General features: G+C 34.8%; 2 protein-coding genes across 2 annotated transcripts in view; both read left to right on the top strand.

The window, feature by feature from the left end:
* The first annotated feature begins 3,414 nt into the window (after positions 1 to 3,414).
* On the top strand, positions 3,415 to 9,027 carry tbr1b (T-box brain transcription factor 1b). Its single transcript, XM_073845886.1, has 6 exons — positions 3,415 to 4,149; positions 4,602 to 4,756; positions 4,999 to 5,120; positions 5,612 to 5,770; positions 5,852 to 5,913; positions 6,597 to 9,027. The coding sequence occupies exons 1-6, from the start codon at positions 3,479 to 3,481 to the stop codon at positions 7,444 to 7,446; spliced, it is 2,019 nt and encodes a 672-aa protein (XP_073701987.1). The 5' UTR covers positions 3,415 to 3,478; the 3' UTR covers positions 7,447 to 9,027.
* A 3,557-nt stretch (positions 9,028 to 12,584) lies between these two features.
* The window catches only part of slc4a10b (solute carrier family 4 member 10b), a 131,356-nt gene continuing 119,178 nt past the window's right edge, over positions 12,585 to 24,762 (top strand). The window contains exon 1 of the mRNA XM_073845143.1: positions 12,585 to 12,714. Within this exon, the coding sequence (XP_073701244.1) occupies positions 12,667 to 12,714 (48 nt within the window). The 5' untranslated portion in view covers positions 12,585 to 12,666. The remainder of the gene's footprint in view (positions 12,715 to 24,762) is intronic.

The following is a 24,762-nucleotide window of genomic DNA, read 5'->3' as shown; positions in this document are numbered from 1 at the left end:
GAGAAGAATCTATGACGTGACCCAAGCTCTGAAAACTTTTTAATATGTGATTTTCCGGTAATTACAATTTGTCCTTGGCATTGTCCTGATTCAGGTTGCATCTGATGCATTATGTTTCAATCTGACGCTTGACACGCTCATCTAAGCATTGCACGACTAATAAATCTGTGACGTGACCTCGGTAAACACCTCCAGATTGATGTCATCTATACAAGCTGTTTTCGCAGGTGAGGCTTTATTAGAGCTTCTTTCAATATCATCACCTCCAGGTCATTAGATTATCATCTTCTCAGGATCTTCTTTCCAATTCCGTTCGCTTTATAATAGATCAACGTTTAGTGAAATTCGTTAGAGACGCATACGTGGGACGCAAACACAACAGCTGCTCGCGTGGGTCAACACAGTATGTTTGTACCCACCTGATGATGGAAAAGCTCTCCATCCAACACAATGACCCCCTGAGGGAGCGGCTGGCCTTACCGTTCCTAATCACGACGGCCCCTCGGCGATTGCGGCCACTGACTGCGCTAATAAGTGCAAAGTACAGGGGGCTAATACACAACAAAAGGAGAGGACAAAAAACAAGTAGGGGAAGAAAAACAAACTCTTCAGGCAGGCGCATGCACGGTTAATTCAACAATAAGGCCTCTGAGTAAAGCCTGCCGGTAGCCTATTAAAGAGGAGGAGAAAGGGAGGAAAAGCAAATAATCCCGTAATGAGGATGAGAAGATGGCCGCTCGCCCTGCTGGTAGGGTGCAGGCAAGCCCGTGCATGCACGTTTCAGGAGAATAGATTACTGGACCCCATTGCCCTGTTATAATGACCCTTCTTGTTAGCCTCGGAGATGGAAGCCTCTTCATTAGATCTCAGAACAGCTCACCTCTGCCTGCATCCCCTTTCCAGGAGACAGGAGCTGTTTTGCACCCCTAAACACATGCTTGCGAATCAGTTGGGACATTATAGGGTGCACTGAGGTCCGCCTGCGTGGCTAAATATCACACAGATTTCATTAATAGAGACAAAGGGAAATAATGCTTGAGAGCTTGTTATTGACTTCATGTTTCAGGTCTTTTAATGAAGCATTTAATCATGCTTTTCAACCCTCAAACAGAAGTAATGTGATTAATGCAATTAGTAAGTTGCAACAGCAAGGGAAAAAAAACATGCTTAATGCAAATAATAACATGCATTGAAGCATAATTGTGCATATTTAGCCTAAGCAGCCTGTCTAAGTGAGGAGAAAATATTTCTCATTTCTTTTGCTGTGCATACCACCCAATCAAACTCCATGGTATTTTGGCACAAATTCATCTGTCACTTTGTAAAATTGCTAAAACTAAAACAATATTTGGCCCAGTGTTTGTTGCATGTGTTATGCTGGTAAGTCACACTTGTGGTGTTATGCATTTACGAAATTGACAATTTTCCTATTCATGATAATAATTATGCATATTGTTGGGCCTGTGCAGTTGATGGGAATATTATTCAATTTGACTGTTTGATTTTAAGGGTTGGGTAAAATCTGAGTCAAAGCCAGTTTGTTTACAATCAGTTCTAAAAAAACTTTCAACCTGATGCTGCGACGTTAAGTGTGTTTTTGCGCCATTTAAAGGGCCAGAACTCGAGGGATAGCGTGACGCGGTGCTATAGCGAAGTCTCCGAGACTCATCAAAGACTTCAGCGGTGCTTTCTAATCGGTCGTGGAGAGAGTCGGTTGTGCCAGTGAGACAGGTGAGATGAACTGATAAGAAGAGCCTATTTCAGGCTGCTGAGGGGGAGGACGAAGTGACTGCTATCAGATGACCGCTGGGATGCTGACATACGTGTTACTCTAGAATAAGGCACAGCTGAGAGGTGATTAGGTAAAACTTTGGAAACTAACTGTAAGCTATGATTTGTGAGGGAAATAAATACACGCCACTAGCCGTCGCGTTTGTTAAAAGCGTTCAGCAATTGCAAAATCATTTTCCCTGCTTATGCTGCAATGCATTATTTTTCCCCTCGAATAAACACATTTCTGTTATCAAAACTGGATATGTGAGGAAACAGACGCGTCCTTGTGTGGAAAATGAGAGAGAGCGAGAGTCATTTGACTCTCGTTAAATGAATGTCTGCATGAAAGATCCTTTAAAAACTCGCTTGGCACAGATCCACAAACATCAGAAGTGTCCATCAGCCAACATATGAACACCTAAGATTGCGTCTCCCTCTCTCGCTGTCAATATAAGATTCATAAGATCTTATAAGAGTCATACAGTGTATGTGAGCCTGAACCACAAAACTAGTTTTAAGTAAGGTAAATTTGTAGCGATAGCCAAAAATACATTGGGTTTATATAAAATGATCGATTTTCCTTTCATGCTAAAAATCATTAGGATGTTTATTACATATTTTGTAAATTTCCTACCGTAAATATATCAAAACGTCGTAATATGCATTGCTAAGAACTTCATCTGGATAGCTTTAATGGCGATTTACTCAATATTTAGATTTTTTTTTTTTTTTTTTTTTTTTTTTTTTTTGCACCCTCAGATTCCAGATTTTCAAATAGTTGCATCTTGGCCAAATATTTTCCTATCTTAACAAACCATACATTTAATAAAATGACACTTATGACTGGTTTTGTGGTCCAGGGTCTCATATATTTGAAAATAAAAAGTATTGCCTTTATCCAGATCCCATTTGCATGCATTCTAGCATTAATCACTGCGTTTGCAATAGAACTGATTGCACTGTGTATTGGCAGCATGCGACTTGGAGTGGTTATTGCTTTGCAATAAACACGTTTAATTATTTTGTTATTTTAGATATGACAAATCATATTCTAACATAAATTTTGACAAACGCATTTTTTCCCCAAAATGTGTTTGACTCCTGCCTGATTTTATTATGTTTTGAAGCGTAAAGCGTTGAATGCATAACTCAAAGTAGTCCATGCACATAAAATATTTACATGTCTTGGGAGCAGTAAACAGATTTTCAAGAGAAGCCAATATTTCACGCTATAACGCAAACATTTTAGGTAGGGCGCAAGGCGTGTCATTTCAAGCGCTTTAAATAATAAATAATGAAGTTTGAACTTCCACAGCGTAGAAACGCATTCACACAATGGCCTCGGACGGAAGACAATAGGGTTTATTTGCACTACTTAGTGCGCTCCTGAAGAATCACGAGAGCCCCAATTTTCTCCGACTATAGTATACAAACATGGATGACCAGCAGAAGTGAATACACTGTGGCGTGCAAGCCTCCTTGATTACACTAATTAAGTTCTGTCTAATTAAATTACCGTCACGTGTTAACCAATAGCAAAAGTTGATTCATTAAGCATGCAGACCGAGGACTGAAAAGCAAAGCCTTTCCTGATTGCAGGCTAGTGTCAATTGGCTAATTTGCTGTCTTGCACAAAGCAGCTCGAACCGCAGGAAGGCGTTAGTTTTCTCTCTCGCTCGCGTTAATTGCTATTTGTCATTGAGCGATGCAGCTCGAGCGTTGCATCTCGCCAGCCAAGAAATGTATGATTGTGGGCAGTGGCTACCCGAGCGCACAAGCATCTGAGCTCGCCTTGCAGGACTACCCTATTATATCTATCGGCGACAACCTGGAGAGAAGTTCACCTCTGAAAAAAAACTCCGCTGGGATGACGAATCAGTCAGAGGCAGACAATTTCGCCGACTCGAAGGACTCATCAGGGGACGTCCAGCGAGGCAAGCTCTCTCCTGATCTTGACGGAGTCGCCGACAGTCGTCACACTTTCGATGGATCTGCAGGAGAAAGGTATCTCCTGTCTCAGTCCAGTCAAGTGCAGCCGAGTCCCACCACCATGTTTCCCTACCCGAGTCAGCATGGACCGACGCACCCAGCTTTCTCCATCGGCAGCCCGAGCCGCTACATGGCTCACCATCCGGTCATCACGAACGGAGCCTACAACAGTCTGTTGAGCAACTCTTCTCCGCAAGGCTACGCGACCGCGGGCTACCCATACGCGCAGCAATACGGACACGCGTACCAAGGCACGGCTTTCTACCAGTTTTCCTCCGCTCAGGCCGGGCTCGTGCCCGGCAAGGCGCAGGTTTACCTCTGCAACAGGGCCCTGTGGCTTAAATTTCACAGACATCAAACGGAGATGATTATTACCAAGCAAGGACGGTAGGTGATGTGCAATTACGGCTGTAATTAGCCCTTTCGCAAACTGTAGGCTATTTTCCACAAATTGATGTTTTCGTTTCGCAAATAACAAATTAAGGTGGGCTAATTACATGGAACACATCTTTTTGTTTTTCTTTCGAAAGAGCTTTAAGATTTTTTCGGTGTGGGCTTTCCAAGAACAAAATAACACTTTTTTTTTTTTCCTTTAACGCATTTTTTATTTCTTTTTTATTAATCGTTGGATTTGTTTTATCAAACATTTTAAATCGTTTAAGGTTCCTGCTATATTTTTATTTTTCGATTTGCTTTTCCGATCTATTTACATTCGTTTATCCTATAAATAATAATAATAATAATCCAGTGTCCAATATTCAAATGAATATTGCAAATCCACGTTTGCTAGCAGAGCTGCATCTTTGTGCACTGAAACTTTACATTTTATCCACCCTCAGGCGAATGTTCCCGTTTTTGAGTTTCAATATATCTGGTCTTGACCCAACGGCGCATTACAATATCTTTGTGGATGTGATTCTTGCGGATCCGAACCACTGGCGCTTTCAAGGAGGAAAATGGGTCCCGTGCGGCAAAGCGGACACGAATGTGACAGGTAAACGAATATGCTTTTATTCCTCTATTTGTTGGCTTTATTTATCAATAATATCAATATTTAGCAATAATGCATTTCCATAAATTACTACTTTATTATTGTATTACTACTACTATTATTATTATTATCTGTTTAAATAACACTGATTTGAATAAGACGTTTTTATTTTTAATTATTTACCTATTTGTTATTATTTTTGTTGTCCTGGCTGAGAAATGACAATCAAATTATATTATAAACAGGAAACAGAGTGTATATGCACCCGGACTCGCCAAACACCGGTGCGCACTGGATGCGCCAAGAGATATCATTTGGAAAACTTAAACTAACCAACAATAAAGGGGCAACGAACAACACAGGACAGGTTAGTTATTTAGATTTGTTTTAATTTTATTTCGTTGTTTTTAGGCTTAGTACCGTGTCATGCATTCAGTGCGTTAGAAATATTAGCAACAATGCTGTGCATTTCTGTCTAAAGAAAATTAAATAATATTTGGATAGCATTTTACAGAAGTTGCACGATACAGGTTTTAAAGTGTTGGTTCATATTTATCTAAATATAAAAACGTAGTGGTAAGATCATTTAAAAAATGAAAACATGTTACTTTATTCGTTGTTGTAACCATGTGGTAACATTATTTCCCCCAGCCATAACATTTATGTTTTTGAATTACTTGAGTTAAACCAATTAATTTTCATGTAACCTTGAATTACATATTTGTGTGCTGACGAAGCCGTTGGTAAAACATGGCTAAATTCGTTTAATGTTGGTGTTCGTTTAATGGAACTACGGGAGCGTAAAGACGCGTGAGGAGATGTTCTCTGACTCTCGTTTTTTCGCTTGAATTCCTGCAGATGGTCGTCCTGCAGTCGCTGCATAAATACCAGCCTCGGCTGCATGTGGTGCAGGTGAACGAGGACGGAACAGAGGACACGAGCCAACCCGGGCGCGTGCAGACGTTCACGTTCCCGGAGACGCAGTTTATTGCAGTCACTGCATATCAAAATACTGATGTAAGAGAAGTTGATTTTTGACAATTAGATTGAATTTATGATATAAATGGTTTTTAAGTGTCTGAATTGTGTCATTTATAGATCACGCAACTAAAAATCGACCACAATCCATTTGCAAAGGGATTCCGTGACAATTATGACACGTAAGTTTTGTTTTATTATTTTTAAATCCTGTCCGACCTGTAAAAATGTAATCGGGGGTTTATCATATTAAATATTGTTGATTTGAATGAAACGAATTCATGTAGGCGCACATGAAGTGCATTTTCGTTTTATGAGCTTAACCAAAATATATTCTCTATATGTGAGTGCGCATTTCGATTTCTCAGACATAAAGAACACAGAAGAATTGTAGCATGCTTGCATGTTATTTGATAATTTAAATCAGTACATTCCATTAAAGAGTCAAAATGCGAAGAAAGATTATTTGGACTTATTCCCATTGGCCGATGTATTAATAACCACTTGTGTGTGTTTTGGTCCTTTGGCCTGGCAAATCTCAAGGCTAAAATTTTAATTTCCCTTCACAGCATCTGATTATGGCTTTATCGCGTACTGCGCGTTTGGCCAGCAATGTTTATTTAGAAAAGTTTTGAGAAAAACAACACAGTTGAGTTATTTGACTGATTTGAATAATTATAATCTACACTGGCGCACTATGAATTGTCCGTGCGCAGCGCTAATTTGCTTATTTGCGCAATTACGCACAGAGTGGGAAATCGTGGGAAAAATCCTATGCTCTCGAGCGCACTTGCAACGCTTTATTTACGGTCAGCTACGCTTCTCATATGCAACATTAACGTGTTTGTCCACCATCTTTCTGCAGTGTCTACACAGGGTGCGACATCGATCGGTTGACGCCGTCCCCGGGTGACTCTCCGCGCTCTCAGATCATGCCTAGCGCAAGATATGCCATGACTGGTTCTTTCCTGCAGGACCAATTTGTCAGCTCGTATGCCAAGTCCCGCTTTCACCCTGGCGTCGGAGGCGCTCCTGGCACGGACCGCAGCGTCCCACTTAGTAACAGCTTGCTCTCCCCGCAACAAACCGAGGAGACCACGGTGGCCTCCCCGCAGCGATGGTTTGTCACCCCTGCCAACAACCGACTGGACTTTGCCGCCTCGGCATACGATGCTGCCGCGGCTGCTGATTTCGCCGGTAACGCGGCCACCCTTCTGTCGTACGCAGCTGCTGGAGTTAAAGCGCTGCCCCTGCCCGGGGCGGGATGCTCGAACAGACCTCTGGGGTATTACGGCGAGCCGCCGGGGTGGGGCACCCGCACGCCACCGCAATATTGCAGCAAGTCCAGCTCCGTCCTGTCTTGCTGGCCGTCCAACTCCGTGGGGAGCCGAACGACCTCCTCCAGTTACCTGGTCCCTGGCCTCGACGACGGAGACGCCATCGCGCCCGAGAGGTCACCGCTAGGCGGGGCGGATGAGTCCAAACCCAAAGACCTGTCTGAATCCAGCTGGATAGAAACCCCGTCCTCAATTAAGTCGATCGATTCGAGCGATTCTGGGATTTTTGAGCAAGCCAAGCGGAGGAGGATTTCGCCATCTGCCACGCCGGTTTCCGAGACATCGTCTCCATTAAAATCTGAAATGTTGACGCCGAGGGAATGCGAGAAAAACTGCTCCAAGGACATCGGCTACTACAGCTTTTACCCCCACAGTTAGAAACTCGGAACAAGTCGTGCATGGCTCATGTGTTCAATGATTCACAAGTGACTTCTAATCTATTTATTCCTATTTATGTGCTTATTTATTTGTTTATTTATGCCTATACCCTGGTTCGGAGGACGCCACCAGGCGCGCGTCGAAAAACTCTTGACACGAAAACCCACGGTTTTCGTTCCCAAATGACATTTTAAGGTTCTAACTGTCAAACCTATTGTAAGTATGAAAGTACTGTACATATTTGTATTTATCTATCCATTTGTGATTCTTCTCGTTGAATGTTGATGTACAATATAGAAAACCGGATTAGGTTTGTTTAATGTACTTAGACGTTCGTTCGTTCGAATAGCTACATATATTAAATATTTTGATGTTTGAAAAAATAAGGGTACAACTCGTATAGGTTCCCGGTTCTGGATGTTAAGACAAAAAACAAAACAAAACAATTGTCTGACTGAATTGGAAGTAGCTGCTTACCCGTTGAAGAGAGCCCGCCAAAAAGAGTTGCTCTGACAGGAAATATGGCGGACGCATGTCTGTCAGAGGTCGGTTTTTATGTAAGCTTATATCGATGTTGCTTTTAGAGTCGCGTCGTCTGTTCGTAAATATCATAGTCCGTAGTTTCATTTTGTGAACGTTTTGTGGACGTATGTTTTTTTTAAACCACCACCAGCGTAAAATCATTTATCATTTTTTTGTAGAGATAAAAGCATAGACTATCATTTCACGTATTACCAACCCAGCCATTTTCATTTGTATTTCATGGGCTGAGAAAAACGCGAGTTAGGCCTGCTAATGTGTAAAGGTAATGTAACTGTGGTGTGCTTAATTGCAATAAATATGACAGAATGTGAAAACCCCGGGCAAAGTACATACACAAGATTCAAATAAGCTGATTTCGAAACCAAATATTTCTGTTCATTTTGCTCTACCTGTCTTAGAGAGGTATATCGATAACGCCAGTCACAATGTGAATTTTGTTGCCTGTACGATGCATTTTCATAATAAAATGTAGTCATGCAATGCAACAAATAAGAAAATCGCCTAGAACAGCTTTTTTGGTGCTTTTATATAGGCTACTCATTTAATCTAAGTTAAAGAAGGCACGTAGGGTGTCAATGTTTCATTAAATAAAATATCAAACCAAGTGTCATGCATTAAATGTAGTACAAAATGGTTTCAGATGATAAAATAAATTAAAAGTCCAGACTGTAGCATTTCGACAGATTCTGATTGATAAGTGCATAGTCATGTGGTTATGATTAGGGCCAGAAATTAGTTATCAGGACAAAAATTTATTCTGGGCCTGTCTAATGAGTTTAGACACTGTAGTGACCCTGAAAATTAATTGCGACTTTATACATCCACTATGCTATCTTTGCAACATTTACTGTGTAAACTGACTTATTTCAATTGATATTAATAGATGGTTTGATATTTTATCTAATGTAATTTTTATGTTTATGTTTGTAGGTGTGATTCCACATACCTATAATGCTAGCCTATATTACACACAATCTAAAACACGACAACATTTAATGATAGGTTGTAACATACAAGTATTATACCATACAAATCTTTAACTTTTAATGATTAAGCTTGTTTGTGTCCATATAGAACTCGGATATATGAATATAAACAAGCGCTCAACTATTGCCAAAAGCAGAGTTTGTACACTATTCTCGTACAGAATAAACCAATTTAAAACCATTTGACAATTTCCACTTAGATTTTGTAGTTGTCCAGAGTGTTAAGCAAATATATAAAACATCTATGCCATAAAACACTATTATCTCTTAATCCTCTTCCTGATTTAGCCTTGTACTGTGTATTTGTTCATGTTTCGCTTATTTATTATAACTGAAATCAATCAGGTAACGAGTAAACTGAGGGGGTCAGAAAAGGGACACATCTAAAATGTGCAGCTCTTCAGTATTCCAGGAACAAAGATACAGCAGAAAGAGTAAGAATAGTGTTTTACAGATTTAAGAAATCCTGTAGTTTGCTGCCTCCCTGTGGCTTAGTGAGACCCTGCCTAGTAAATAAAACAACCCTTTTAAACAGTTACTTTACAGCTTCAGTATAGAATTATGAGATTAACGTACAGTTCATTATTTGATTCAAAATTATGATGTCAAATAAGAAAATCCAGAATATTTTACTGACCAGATCAGCCGCTGTAAACACCAAAATGTGTATTACACGATTGCGAACACTAGATGGCGACAACGTCGTAATGATGAAACCAAAAGACCCTTGCATTACGTAATTATACACTATTATGAATAATGATATACTTTATAATATTACTTTATACTAAGTATAATGATTTTATATAATACGTTATTATTTGATGTAACAATTTATTACTATTGGAAAAATATGTGGAAAAAATTTGGCACCGTTGAGAAGCATCCTGCTGCACCAAACATAGTGTCCTAAAGTGCCTTTGGATAATCCACAAAATATATACATTTTATTGCATTAGAAAACAAAATATCAAACTAAGTGGCATTATTTAAAAAAAAAAAAAAGATAACACAAGGAACATTTTACAAAAAAATGTTTGTTAGTCACTGAGCAGAAAAAAATAGTATGTGTGCAGCATTTGAGCACAAATTGGTTTGATTTGCTGACTTATGCAATGAAATTCAAACACAAGTTTGATTTAAATGTCCAAATCCTGTATATAAGCAGGATACTGTTACTGTGCCATAGAAGAACCATTTTTGGTTCCACAAAGAACCATTCAGTCAAAGGTTCTTTAAAGAACCACTTCATGCTTACCTTTTTATAATCTGAAGAACCTTATTTGCCACAAAGAACCTTTTGTGAAACAGAAATGTTAAAGGTTCTTTATGGAACCATTTAGACAAAAAAGGTTCTTCTATGGCATTGTGAAGCACCTTTATTTTTAAGAGTGTAGATAATGTAAAAAGAATTTTAAAAGTGATTCTGGATTTCTTTCTTTCTTTTTATTTTTAATATCATAATATGTTGAGCCATAGTGCAGATGGCAGATTTAAAAGCACAGCAGGAGTTTTGTTAGCTCTTATTATGAAACCACTGTACCGATCGTGACTGTAAGAACATCAGAGTTAATGTAAAGATGAAAGCGTAAATTAAAAAAAATGAGATATATTGTTGTTGTTATATAGATCATATAGAGAAGCCCTGGTCTAGCTGGCACAGTTTGACTCTAGTATCTCTCAGAATAGACTTACTGTATATTCGAAAGTCAATTTCTATATACAAACCTTAAAGTCTAGAAACAAAACTATTAAACATTTTTGCTATTACTGCCGGAAAAATTCTGCAAATATACGCTGACCTTACACTGGGGCATGTTGTCACACTATAGAGGTAAGCTATCACTACAAGAACTTGCCTGCACTCTTAAAAATAAAGGTGCTTTAAAAGGTCTTCAAGCGATGCCTTAGAAGAACCATTTTTGGTTCCATGTAGAACCATTCAGTCAAAGGTTCTTTAAAGAACCATCTCTTTCTTACCTTTTTTATAATCTGAAGAACCTTCTTTCTCCACAAAGAACCTTTTGTGACACAGAAAGGTTCTTCAGATGTTAAAGGTTCTTTATAGAATTATTTAGACAAAAAGGTTCTTCTATGGCATCGTGAAGCACCTTTATTTTCAAGAGTGTATATGGGAAGTTACTTAATGGTTTTCAACAGAATTTCAGCAGCAACATAGTCATGAAATGGCAAACATGGAAAGAATCACATATGTGACCACGGACCACAAAACCATAAGGGTCAATGTTTTAAAATTTAGATTCATACATCAACTGAAAGCTGATGAAATACGCTTGTATGGCTTGTGAGGGTAAGACAATATTTTGGCAGAGATACAACTATTTGAAAATCTGAGGGTGCAAAAAAATAAAAATATTGAGAAAATCACCTTTAAAGTTGTCCAAATGAATTTCTTAGCAATGCATATTTCTAATCAAATATTAAGTTTTGATATATTTATAATGTACAAAATATCTCCATGGAACATGATCTTTATTTAATATCATAATGATTTTAAGCCTAAAAGAAAAATGTATAATTTTGACCCATACAGTGTGTTTTTGGCTATTGCTACAAATATACCCATGCCATTTAAGACTGGTTTTGTGGTCCAGGGTCACGTATAAATATCAAACCATGGTTTTGGCTAATAGATGTCCTTGTCCTGGGAACATTTATTAGTTTTTTGTCGGAACTATTCCACTAAAAAATAAATAGTTACATAATTAACTCGCCATTCTGGCTTATTTTTCCTCTGTGGAACATAAAAGGTGTGTTTTTGTCCACATAAAAGTTTCAGAAACTTTCTGTTTTGCAGAGAAAAAAGTCAGAGACATTTGAAAGATTGTGGGGGAGGTAATGGAAATTTTAAATTTTTAAAATTATTTGCTTTTTTATTTTATTCAGATGGCTATAGATGGTTACCCTTCACTGAAAAAAAAGATTAATTGAATTTACTAATTTTTTTAAAGGTAAGTGGTTGCAATAAATTTATCTTAGCTACATTTAAATAAACAAAATTAGTTGACTAACTTTCAACATTTTTTTTTTTACTTAAGTGGTTGCAATCAATTTATTTTAGCTAAATTTACTTAAAAAATCTAAATAAAGGCATCCAAATAAAAGTTAAAAAATACCAAATAATTGTACTTTTACACCAGGATGCAAATCAAATATACTTATTAACATCTGTGCCTTTTTCTGTGAAACAGAAAGTGTCATGTGGACAAAAACATCTTTTATATTCCACAGAGAAAAAATAAGCCAGAAGGGCGAGTAAATTATGTAGCTAACTATCCCTTTAAGACAGTTTTGAACTGTTATTATTTTAAGCAATTGTGCAACTGGACATTTGACTCAAAATCACCTATTAAGATGCAGGCAAAGTGAGCACTAGTTCTGCATGGTCCCCTGTACTTTCCCCAAGTTATTTGCTCAAAATGCCTTTGCAATCTCTCTCATAAGGCCCAGTCCTGACTAATTTCGAGGCACTATAACATAATGCCCCCTCCCTGTGGAGTTTAAGTGCTACTACCCACTGCTGCGTCACACAGCAGCTCGATGCGCCCTTATGAGTGAGCACTGTAATAATATCACCGCACTAAATATGTGAGCACATCATCCGTGCTGATCGGCGACGCTGCACGCAGTACGCACTACACGCACTGGAGCTGATCTACAGGTACAGAAGATGGACGTGAACGATCAAGGCGCACAAATGGAGCCTCTGCTGCCCGCGGTAAGACGCTCTTTAATCAGTCGCGTTAACGCTGCGGTGCATGGTGTGATGTGATTGAATGCGTGATGAGAGACCTTGAGTTTGACTGAATGACTTACGCTCGTGCGCGTTTTGCGCATCTGCAGTTCGAAGGCGACACGCATGTTACAGTTGCATTCTGCTGCAGTGCATGTTTCAGATCTGGACAGATATTATTAACGCGTTCACAGGTTCATCGTAGATTAGCTGTTTTATCGTAAAATGTCTGTATTTACATGCACGGTGCGTTAAACGTCATTACACGACATCTTGATGAGAAAGTTGATTCGTATTTAAGCAAACTCACATGCGAGGAGAAATCAGCATGAAGAAGAGGTCATTCTATGCATTAAGAAAATGAAGCCTAATTGAAGATTGCATTGCATTTTTACTGTAATGTGAACAAGTATGAAATGTTATTTATATATGAAAGTATTTCTACTGTGCATTATGATACTATTTGATGGACTGTCTTTGATTTGTTAATATTAATATTTGCTGGAAATGACCCTTACTGCAATAAAATTATTGTAATTCCATTACTTTTTACTGTAATACAGTAAACTTACAGTAATGAGAAGCTATGAAAAAAATGTAACTCGATTAAATGTAAAATATTAATTATAAAACATTTTAATTATGTAATTATTATACATTTTTAATAGGCGTCATAATAGGATTATTATTATTTTTTTGTATTACAACATTTCCCCCCTCAAATGTTCTTTACCGTAATGAGTACAGATTTACTGTTATTTTTATCATTGCTATTAATGTTCAAATAATATGATTTTATATTATATTACAATATAATATTTTTTGCAAATATATATAAAATATTTTCTTAATATATGTAGTATTTTTTATTTATAGAAGGTTGATTCAATATTTTAGCAAACTCACATGTGAGGAGAAATCAGCATGAAGAAGAGATATTATGCAAAAAGAAAATGAAGCCTAATTGAAGATTACATTGCATTTTGCATTACAGTTAAACATGCATTTCATGCCAAATTCCTATTATTATTAATGTGAACAAGTATGATATTTTATTTAAATATTAAAGTGTTTATACTGTACATTATGATACTATTTGATGGACTGTCTTTAATTTGTTAATATTAATATTTACTTGAAATTACCCTTACTGCAATAAAATTATTGTAATTCCATTACTTTTTACTGTAATACAGTAAAAATAACTACAGTAATAATAAGCTATGAAAAAATTAAAATAAAAAAAATGATGTAATTATACATTTTTAATAGGCATCATAATAGAATAATTTTTTTCTTGCATTGTGACATTTTCATGTAAATTAACCACATTTACCCCTTAAATGTTCATTTCCTTAATACATATATTACTGTTATTTTTGTAATTGCTATTAATGTTCAAATAATATGATTTTATATTATATTACAATATTATATTTTTTGTAAATATATATAAAATATTTTGTTAATGTATATATAGTATTTTTAATATAAATTATAATTATGTAATCATTATACATTTTTAATACGCGTCATAATTATTTTTTTCTTGCATTGTGACATTTTCATGTAAATTAAGCACATTTATCCCTTAAATGTTCATTACCGTAATGAGTACAAATGTTACTGTTATTTTTGTAATTGCTATTAATGTTCAAATAATATGATTTATATATATATATATATATGAAATATTTTCTGAATATATATCATATTTTTATTTACAGAAGGTTGATTCAATACTTGAGCAAACTCACATGAGGAGAAATCAGCATGAAGAAGAGATTATATTATGCATGATAAAAATGAAGCCTAGTTGAAGATTGCATTGCATTTTTCATTACAATTAAACATGCATTTCATGCCAAATTCCTATTATTATAATGTGAACAAGTATGATATATTATTTAGATATTAAAGTATTTATACTGTACATAATGATGCTATTTGATGGACTGTCTTTCATTTTTTAATATTGATAATTGCTGGAAATTACACTTCCTTTAATACAGTAATACAGTAAATACAGTAAAAAATAATTACAGTAATATTACTGTAATGAGAAGCTATTCAGTTGTCATGAAAATAAACTTGATTACATTTAATATAATAGTGATTATAAATGATAATTATGTAATTAATATACATTTTAGCAGGCCTTATAATAGAATTTTTTTTTTCTTGCATTGCGATATTTTCATGTCAATTAAGCACATTTCCCCCTCAGATGTTATACCGTAATATTATTATTGCATTATATATATATTTATAATTGCTATTAATATTTAAAGATTATGATTTTATATTATATTATAATATTATATTATTTGTAAATATATAAATATTTTGTTAATATAGTTAGTATTTTTTATTCATTATATTTATTTAGCATTATATTATATATTATATTATAATAATATCTAAAAATTAAAATTTTAATTAAATTTTGTATATGAAATAAAAATATATGTTTTTTTAAAGAAGTCTCTTATGCTTATCAAAGCTGCATTTATTTGATCAAAAACACAGGGAAAAAACTGTTATATTGCAAAATGTTTTTACAACATAAAATAATGGTTTCTTTTTTATTATACTTTAAAATATAATTTATTCCTCTGACGCAAATCTGAATTTTCATCTGCCGCAACAGTTTCTAACAATGTAGGTCTTTGCTATCACTTTTGATCATCCTTGCTGAATAAAACTATTAATTTCTTTCAAATAAATGTTTTAAATGGTCTTGTTAGAAAAGATTTCTATTTTGAATACATGCTGTTCTTTTTACCTTTTTTCATCAAAGAACACCGAAAAAAGTTTCTAAATGAATATTAAGCAGCACAACTGTTTCCAACATTGATAATAAAATATCAGTATTTATGAAAGATCATGTGACACTGAAGACTGGAGTAATGGCTGATGAAAATTCAGCTTTGATCAGAATAAATCAGATTTTAATGTACAGCATATTAAAATAGAAAAGTGTTATATTACATCATTATATTATTTCACAATATTACATATTTTTCTGTATTTTTGATCAAATAAACACAGCCTTGATGAGCATAAGATACTCCATTAAAAACATTAAAGTACACTGTATATATATTTTCTTTCTTTTTGCGGTGGGCATACTGTACTAATCCATCTTTAACTGGCACATCTCTTAATATTAGATTTCCTACTGTATGCTTTCTAAGTACAAATGTGATATTGCAGTAAATGCGAGTCTATGTTTAATCCAGGATCTAATGATTCTCTCAGAGAGAGTTTTGACAGCTGTCAGCATCATTTTCATTTACAAGTCAGAAAAGACTCACTATGACTGTAGATTATATGTGTATCCAGAACATTAGATCAGGCAGTGAAGTCTCTCATGATATAAAGTTTTTAATGACCAGTTGCATATAAAATCAATGGATTATATGAGCTCAACAAGGCTAGTAAAGTCATTGGTTTTGCTTTATATATTTTAATTGTGACCCAAAATGTTCTTAAAGGGTTATAATTTTTAATATAACTCTGATTGTATTCGTCTGAAAGAAGGAAGTCATATACACCTAAACAATGGGCTAATTTTCATTTTTGGGTGAACTAACTCTTTAAGATCAAACATTGATATTTATATCTATTAAAGTATTAGTTCACTTCCCGAACAAAAATGTACAGATAATTTACTCACCGCTTTGCCATCCAAGATCATGTCTTTCTTTCTTCAGTCGTGAAGTAATTATGTTTCTTGAGGAAAACATTTCAGGAAATTATTTCCTTATAGTGGACTTCTATGGTGCCCCCAAGTTTAAACTTCCAAAATGCAGTTTAAATTAGGGATGCACCAAAATGAAAATTCTTGGCCGAAGCCGAACAAAATTACACGCTGGGCCGAATGCCGATTATCGAACACGGTTTTTCATGTTTTTCCCCCATGTATTAGCCATTTTTTCACCATTGCATAAATTAAATAGCCAATATTTGCTTTTTACAGTTTTGTCTTGCTTTCCAAAGAAAAAAAAAATTACAAAACAACATTTTTACAAATATTTAACACTAAACATTTTTAAGCTCTTAGCTATGCATGTTGCCAATCAATAGTTAAGTTTTAATATATTTATAGGAAATGTCCAAAATATCTTCATGGAACATGATCTTTACTTAATATCCTAATGATTTTGGCATAAAAGAAAAATCTGTAATGTTGACCCACAATGTATTTTTTACAAATATACCCAACTTGCAACTTACGACTGGTTTTGTGGTCCAGAGTCACATATATCATAGTATACTAACGTTAACCCTCTAATGCCTGATATAAGAAATAATAGTCCAAAAAAAATATATATATATATATTTTTTAAAAATGGAACAGTTTGTGTACAACAGGTTTTTCAGCAAATTTCTGATCTTTTAGATAAATTCAAAACTTTAGAAATGTTCATATCAAATATGATACAACAGGCTCATACTGTATGCACTGAACAAAGTCTAACCCCATATAGTTAATGGTCTGATTCTGATGTGATTTAAGCCCTTTTAATCACTAAATGATGTATCATACTTATTCATCTCACTCAGTCACAAACTCCTCTCAGAAATGAACCACAGCCAGCCAGACTTGGATGCCATTTGTCATGTCAAACAAAAATAGAGTCCACTGCAGCTGGACAAGTGCAAATGAGCTCCAGCCTGATAAAACTAGGCCTGTCTGAGAAACTCCAGCCAGCATGAGCTTTTTTTTTTTTTTAAACTATATTTTTAGGATTTCCCTCCATATAATAGACTTCTATGGTGCCCCCGAGTTTGAACTTCCAAAATGCAGTTTCAATGCAGCTTCAAAGGGCTCTAAATGATCCCAGCCAAAGAAGAAGGGTATTATCTATCGAAACAATCAGTTCTTTTCTAAAAACATTTACAACTTATATACTTTTTAATTTCAAATGCTTGTCTTGCCGAGCTAGTCAAGAAGAGCATTTAAGGTTAAAAAGTATATAAATCTTAATTTTGTTTTAGAAAATAACCCATCGTTTTGCTAGTTAAGACCCTTTTTCCCTCGGCTGGGATCGTTTAGAGCCCTTTGAAGTTGCATTTTGAAAGTTCAAACTCGGGGGCACCATAGAAGTCCATTATATGGAGAGAAATCCTGAAATGTTTTACTCAACAAACATAATTTCCTTACGACTAAAGAAAGAAAGTCAGGAACATCTTGAATGACAAGGGGGTGAGTACATTATCTGTCAATTTTTGTTCTGAAAGTGAACTACTCCTTTAACTATTCCCTATTGAAATACCTGACAGAATCAGTGATCTCACAATCTACTATTTAGTTCAGTGGTCCTCAACTGGTGGGTTTTGAACCTTATATTAAAGGAGTAGTTCACTTTGAGAATAAATATTTGCAGATAATTTACTCACCCCCTTGTCATCCAAGATATTCATGTCTTTCTTTCTTTAGTTGATAAGAAATTGTTTCTTGAAAAAAAAAAAAAAATTTCAGGATTTCTCTCCATTTATTACACGGCTCTTTGGAATGCTTGATTCTGATTGGTCAGTTGAGACATTTGCAGGTTCGTTCTTTTCAAATAATCACAGCTCCAAAGTAATAACGCATAGCCAGTACTACTTGTATGTTTAAAATCCCTCCGTGCCAACAAAGATTACCGTTTGGTGCCATCTTGTGACAAACACTGGACAACCACAATTAACAATGGAAAATTTCGACATTAATCTATTTAAATTGTCTTACTAACGTACATAGTTTGAATGTTAGTCACGTGGTACTATATCGTTTCGCGGAAGGATAAAAATGTTAATTTAAAACAAATATGCCAATAAAAGGTTTCAAATTCATATTCATGTCCAGTTTTTTCCTTATGTGGCAAGTAGCCGTGTAATAAGCGGGATAATGTACAGGCAGCCTGTAGTTATCGCGAAATAAGCCCCTTCAGTGTGATACAAGACCCTCCGCTTCGCCTCGGGTCCTGATCACACTGTCGGGGCTTATTTCTGCGATAACTACCGGCTGCCTGTACATTATCCCTTACATAATGGACTTCAATGGTGCCCCCAAGTTTGAACTTCCAAAATGAAGTTTCAGTACAGTTTTAAAGGGCTCTAAACGATCCCAGCCGAGAAGGAAGGGTCTTATCTAGCGAAATGATCAGTCATTATCGTAACAAACTCACTATTTACGTACTCCCTAACCTTAAACGCTTGTCTAGTCTACGTCTGCGTGACGTAGACAGTAAGACTGTTTTTTAAGACAGTAAGAGTATGTTGAAAAACTCCCATTTAGTTTTCTTACCCAACTTCAATATCACCCTATCGCTGCAGAAGTCCTGACCCAGTGTTTACAAAGTGAACATACAAAGAAGATAAAAAAAGGTAAAACAGTGATTTTGAAGTTGAAGAAGAAAATGAGATGGGAGTTTTTCGACATACCCTAACTAAAGAGTATAGGCAACGCGTGCATTTGAAGTTAAAGGAATAGTTCACTCCAAAAATGAAAATTTTATGTTTATCTGCTTACCCCCAGGGCATCCAAGATGTAGGTGACTTTGTTTCCTCAGCAGAACAGAAACAAAGGTTTTTAAGGAAAACTGGTGCAGTCTGCCAGCCATATAATGGCAGTAGATGGGCACCAGACCTTTAAAAGTAAACAAAAACATGCACAGACAAATCCAAATTACACCCTGCGGCTCGTGACGATGCATTGATGTCCTAAGACACGAAACGATCGGCTTTTGCGAGAAACTGAAAAGTATTTATATCATTTTTGGCTGTGTATCAAAGGTAAAACATGAAATAAATACTGTTCAGTTTCTCGTATATAAATAGTATATAAATAGTGAATTTGTTTCAAAAATGACCGGTCGTTTTGCTATAAGACCCTTCTTCCTCGACTGAGATCATTTAGAGCCATTTGAAGCTCCATTTAAACTAAGGATACACCGAAATTATTTGGCCGAAAATAGCAAAAAAAAAAAAAAAAAAAAAAAAAAGCACTTTCGGTGTTTGGCGGAATAAGTGAAAAGGGCCAAATAAATTATACCGAACAATGACATGACGCAATCAAACAGAGGCATGCACACTGATCTATAATAGTCATTATATAATGTTAGATCAGTGGGCACGCATTAATGCAGCAAACACGTCGACTGATGTGATCGAGATGGGAGTTTTTTGACATACCCTAACTGTATTGACCCAGATCACACAGACTTCGCATGCGAATCGCAGAGATGAGAGAAGACGAGCATTTGAGTTTAAAAATTATATAAATTATCAGTTTGTTTCTAAAGTAACTGATCGTTTCGCTAGATAAGTCCCATCTTCCTCAGCTGGGATCATTTAGAGCCCCTTTGAAGCTGCGTTTTAATTGCAATTTGGAAGTTTAAACTTAGGGGCACCATACATGTCCATTATATGGAGAAAAAGTAGCATTAGATTCAAAGTCCCTTTAGACTAAACCCAGTGACCCTAAGAGGCTGAGTGTGTTTGTGTTTGTAGGAGACTTGTACTTTCTACTCCAGAAAATGCTGAAAGTATACGTTTAATCATTCAAGCAGGCACCTCTAATCAGCTCAGAACGTTTCTTTTCATTATTGATCCAGTGTTGGCAGAAAAGCAGCTTCTGAATGACCCTTAAAACAGTCCTGAGCAAGTTTGTGTTTAAGGCACTTTAGCACATGTGAATTAGGATCATTTGAGGTTTCAGAGTCATTTGTGTGATGCTGTTTATTTACAGCATGTCATTTAAGGATCAAAGACATGATGCTTTAGATCGTCTGAATCTATTTAACTGTTAAAAAATATATAAACAAATTATTTACATAGACAGTTACAAACTTTGAGACATGCTGTTAAATTACAATTTTTATAAATATTTTAATGTTTTCTGTGGAGCTTTAACAAAGGTTGTGAGTGTGTAACAGTAAATTAAGAAGTTTGTTAGTGTATTTAGGTATTTGTTAAAACTATTTGGGGTAAAAAAAGCAGTAAATCAATTTTGTATTAATTTTTTTTTTTTGTATTTTCTGTATGTAAGTTTGCACTAGTCTTTCTCGTTTTTTTCTCTCTCAAAATATCCTCCAGTGTTTTTTTACTGCTACATACAGTTTTTGTTGTACTTGATTTTTTTTCTTATTTTTGTATCTTTTTGTAAAGTATTTCAAAATGTATAAAACATAAAAAATAGATGTATATATATATTATAATATAACATATTTTTATATAAATTTTTAAATCTTATAATAATAATGTTATATTTTATAATATTTAACATTTTCAATTTTCATATACAAAAATTATTTAAAAAAATGTTGATATTTTTAAAATTATAACTTTAAAATTTTTATATAAATAGTATTTTTTATTATAAATATTATTTCTTATGTTATATATTATAACATATTTATTAAATGATTAAAATATTGATATTTTAAATTATTGAATAATATATTCAATATTATTTAAATATTTTATATTATGTAACATTTATGATTTTTATATAATATAATTTTTTTAAATTTAGATATTTTTACATATATTTCTATATTTTAAATTATTGAATAATTAAATATTCTTTGATGTACAATACATATTATATTGTGTGTGTATATATATATATATATATATATATATATATTATTAATATATTATTAATATTATTGTATCATTAACATCATATATTATTAATATTAATGGTATAAATATTATTAATATTATATATAAACTTTATCACAGGCTCTAGGCCCAATAGCAAGACATACAACATGTAAAAACAGTTACATAAAATATAGTAATTATAAAATTTCTATATTTAATATTCTTTGATGTACAATACATATTATATTGTATGTATATATATATATATATATATATATATATATATATATATATATATATATATATATATATATAATTAATTATTATTGTATCATTAATATCATATATTATTAATATTAATGGTATAAATATTATTAATATTATATATAAACTTTATTACAGGCTCTAGGCCCAATAGCAAGACATGCAACATATAAAAACAGTTACATAAACATATAAAATACACCCTTTTTCACAAGAGTCTTAAAAGGCACTCATACCAATGCTTCCATAGATGTGATTGATATCGGACCGAGCTACACCTGGGACTTGTGAGCCTTACTATAATACAGTTTTGTGACTCTTCAAGTCGACACATAAACTTAAACATTAGGTTCCTCAAGAGGGCCTGTAAACAGCTTAGCCTCAAGTCACAAAAAAGCTTACTTGCACTGCTGCTCCTGGGCTTTCTTCAGCAGTATCCTCAGACAATCATCATATGCTACCTGCAGTTTGCGCATGGTCTCCTTTTTGTAGTTGACCCATAATGGGGCTGCATAGATAGGGGTGCAGTAAGCACAAAACAAGTGCACTTTCACATCATCAGAGCAGTAATGAAATTTCCTGACTAACATGTTCGCTTGGATATACAACATTCGCCTTTGCATATACATGTCAGCATCATCTTCCATCTTGTCAGTAATGATATGCCAGAGATATTTTGTACAGTTAGATACACAGATACAATGTCCTGACAAGTAAAACATAGGGAAGTGTAGCTTCAGATCTTCCTTAGTCCTACAAACCAACACAACACTCTTCTTTGCATTGTACTGTACATCAAACTCAACCCCATACTTGGAGCATATATCCAACAACTGCTGGAACCCAACAGTGCTGGGGGACATAATAACTAAATCGTCTGCGTAGGGGTGAGCGGGGTTAATTGTAACACACGTGGTTTAAATATTTCCACACACGCTAGCATAACCAAATTTACGGTATTTACTAGTTGCCATAGCAACACTATGCAGAGAAAAAGGAGCGCCAAAATTCAAAAGCATTTTGAAGATATCGCTGAATATTTATTTTACCATAGTAAAAGTACATTTCTGGCTGAAGTAAACTTTTCATTTCAGTTTTTAATATTCATTTAAAATGAGACAAATCTGCTATTAATTTAATCTCCAATTTGTTATTTATCAGTTTAGATAGTTTATTAATGCTTCGCAAACCAGCAGAAGACACTAACCTGTATTAAACTCCAGTGGCGCAGATGGGGAACGTTGTGAACACTGTGTTACAATATGCCCCGCTGTTTTTAAACTATGCTATTCTATGACATTAGCGATGCAATTTACACTATTTACTTGTAAGGATTTTGACGAGAAACAGGTGAATAAAGTCTGACAATCAATGTTTAATGTTCAGAAGTTATTATTTCAAGAAATGTAAAGCATTTTGGCTGGTTTATGTGTGGTGTGTTCTATGAGAGCTGTGTGTGGAGGAGGGGAGTGTTTTTCTTAATGTCTAAATGTGTTTAATTTATTTGTCCACATTGTTTTTTGAACTATACTGTACAGCTGTGTGTTGCGATCAGGGCCGTTCAAAGCATTGTTGCAATTTTTTTAAAAACGTCATTACTTCATTTGAAAAAGTTAACACATGTGTTTTACTGACAAAATATTTTAGTTTGTTGTGTATATTTTTTTCATTCGATCAGATAACATTTGAAGCTGTCAAATGGTCGCGTTACAACGTGCCCCTCAGATGTTACAATGTACCCCACTTACGGGGCATGTTGTCAGCCATAGAGTGAGCTCTTAAGGCTTCCTCATGCTTTCCAACAAAGCGCACTGCATATTTATATTTAGCCCTGGTAAGCTTTTTGTGTTCTAACTCTGGCCCCTGTCTGGGTCTACCAGCTATAACCCAGGAACTATGAGCCGTCTTAGCAGCTTCTTGGTGGTCAACTACATACTTATTCCAGCCAGGCTTAGTATTCTTAGCCTTTCTGGGGTGTGTGTACTGTATAAAGGGCGACTGGCATCATGTATAGCACTCACTATACCATTGTACATTTCACATAGATCATTACAGTGAGTGACATCATCACAATTAATATTTGAACATAAAATAGCACCCATGGGTAGCTGTACTTCCCTTAGGAGAGCATCCGTCCTCCCACAATAGTACAAGACATCCTTTCTATCTAGTTTATCCCAATCCACTTTGACCATGTTGGCACCATATTCTATTATTATTAAATATTTAAATATTTAATATATATAAACTCTATATATATATATATATATATATATATATATATATATATATTATAATATGACACATTATTGTATCTAAATGTATAATATTATTAATAATAAAACCTTTGTCTGCCAAATCAAAGTGTGATGTGAAGTCATTTTCAGGTCATGTGACAAAGGCATAAAACAGGAAATGACATCATAAAAGGGCCCCCTGTAGACTCTCATGATTATGTGTTAAGGTCAGTCATTTTCTTTAATACCTCTTTAATATATATTGACCTTTTTCTGACATAAGGTTAGATGAAATGTCAAATAGAGTAAGACTTAAAAATAATGAAATTCATAATTTAAAAGGTCAAAAAAACTTGTTATGAACATGTGTAGACATGTATTTAAGGTGTAAGGAAGTACTTCAGTACTTGGTCTTTATTCACTTGATTGATTTAATAAGCTCATTTAATAATTGATGAACTTTAAATAGTTATGCAGTTTGAACTGAATATGTTTAAACCAGTTTAGGTTTAGCAAATTAACATTGAATGTATAGTCTTTCGAAGGTTTCCTCTCTTGTGTATCACAGGACAATATAATGATGGCTTTTGCAAAGCTCTCTGCTAAGACAAAACTAAGCTTTATTATTCAGATTATACCGGAAAAAAATTTCCGCTCAGCGTGAGTCCCGAACAGACAGACAAAGCTGCTTATTATTGCTTAATGGAAAATAAACAGTGAGTAGTACAGAGACTTACATCTGTTGTTAGCGATTATGTCACGCTGAAACAGGTAAAATGTGCTTCCAGGTCATTGATAGATGAGATACAATTACCTATATTGTTTGGACTAATCGCTTGTAGTCTGTATGAATGTACAGGAGTAGTAAAATACAAATACATTGTTAGTCTTTTGCAGTGTTTTTGGATAATCCGCTATAGAGATGCTCATGTAA

Source organism: Garra rufa, chromosome 8, assembly GCF_049309525.1.
Source record: "Garra rufa chromosome 8, GarRuf1.0, whole genome shotgun sequence".
NCBI lineage: Eukaryota > Metazoa > Chordata > Actinopteri > Cypriniformes > Cyprinidae > Garra > Garra rufa.
The sequence above is the reverse complement of the archived record's forward strand: the minus strand, read 5'-3'. Positions and strand labels throughout refer to the sequence as shown.